The sequence below is a fragment of the Branchiostoma floridae genome, chromosome 17 (assembly GCF_000003815.2).
Source record: "Branchiostoma floridae strain S238N-H82 chromosome 17, Bfl_VNyyK, whole genome shotgun sequence".
NCBI classification, from domain to species: Eukaryota; Metazoa; Chordata; class Leptocardii; order Amphioxiformes; family Branchiostomatidae; genus Branchiostoma; species Branchiostoma floridae.
In genome coordinates this window covers 8,248,408-8,249,903 of record NC_049995.1, presented here as the reverse complement: position 1 = coordinate 8,249,903, position 1,496 = coordinate 8,248,408, and the positions used below count along the sequence as shown (strand labels likewise).

General features: G+C 39.2%; 1 protein-coding gene across 18 annotated transcripts in view; it reads right to left on the bottom strand.

The window, feature by feature from the left end:
- Positions 1-1,496, bottom strand: part of LOC118404139 (arf-GAP with SH3 domain, ANK repeat and PH domain-containing protein 2-like) — a 74,093-nt gene that overhangs the window by 11,369 nt on the left and 61,228 nt on the right. For all 18 annotated transcript variants that reach the window (XM_035803137.1, XM_035803136.1, XM_035803148.1 and 15 more), the window contains one exon: positions 537-729. In XM_035803137.1, coding sequence (XP_035659030.1) covers positions 537-729 — 193 coding nt within the window. The remainder of the gene's footprint in view (positions 1-536; positions 730-1,496) is intronic.

The window sequence follows — 1,496 nt, the reverse complement described above, 5'->3', positions numbered from 1 at the left end:
TAGACATCCAGGTATAAGATACACCAAATAATAGTTATAATAAGCAACTGGGAATGGATATTACAACAGAAAGATAGTGGATCCAGTTGCTTGAATACATGTAGCTACAATATTATTTGGTGTAGATGTGAAGGTAGACCCTTTCATGTGCAACAAAAAACAAAAAGACAGCCAACTTCGGTACAAAGTTTAAGGAGTTATGCTAACTCCTTCCTGCAATTCAAAATTTGCCAAATCGTTGATGGCAACATTGACTGTGGTTTTGTAGAGAGAACTGTATTGGAACTTTAGCTGCATTGTATGTTTGCAGGGATTTAATATGGTATTTGGAGTGTTACAGGGTACTAAGTATTTAGCGATATCACCTTCAAGTTGACAGACTGTTGTTTCAGACTGCAATGTTTTCAAGATATTGCATCTTGAAACCATCATCCGTCAAATCGATATCCCAAAATATCCTTTTAAAAGCAATGGATATAGGTTACCCCATGGATAAAGGTGAACTAGTGTTATGGAACAAAGTCTTAGATTCTCACTTTTAGTTCTTGTAGGCGGCGGGGGAGGTGCGGTGGATGGAGGCGGGATGGCGCTCATCAGCTCACCAACTGTCGTGGACGGTCTCTGCCGCTCTCTCGTGGAGGACGACCGCTCGCGCATGAATGGTTTCTCTGGCGTCATAGAGGAGAATACGCTATGCGGCCGGGGAGCTTTCTTTTTGTCAGGACTGATCTGAAGTGCGGCATACAGAGAGATTAAAAATTGTGAACCTTGTCCAGTAGTTAATCTACATTATCATATAGCCAGATGGAGTTGGCCAATCAGAGGCCCCCATTTCCCATGGGTTATCAGGCCGTAACCTCAAAAGTGGTCGGTTATTTGAATAACCGACCACTTTTTGGACCGCACCATTATACAGGGGACAGTCATGAATTTTTTTGTGCAGTTGTTTGTGTGTAAACCATGCATAACTGTCAAAAATATTATGATTGATTGGTTATGTTAATTGGGGCTCCACATGGGGAATATATCGATACTTGAAAAGGAATTATGCTGATTTTACACATTTTCATTATTGCTTTCTAACGTGATGAAGCCGGTACCTTCCTAAATCACTTTGTATATACGTACTTTGTCGTGCCCAAGTGAAAAGGCTCTGCATGGGGGGTACCAGGACTCCACTTAATAGTTTGTATTGCAAATAAGCCACATGTTGATGCTGATATGCTATCTCACAAACAGATGATTAGTTAAAATTATTAGTTAAATGATGATGATGAAATGGTTTAATGGTTTGTATTATATATACACACTATTGTACAATATATATATTGCAAATGTATTTTTATGTAATGTATAAAAGTGTTTATTTGTTATAAAGGAATTTGTGTGAAATAACTGTCAGTTGGATAGGCTATATGATAATAACGTTAATGCCCCGCCTTATCCTCGGTGTATATGGTGAGATAATCCCTGGTCAGGTGCGATAACCACCTCAT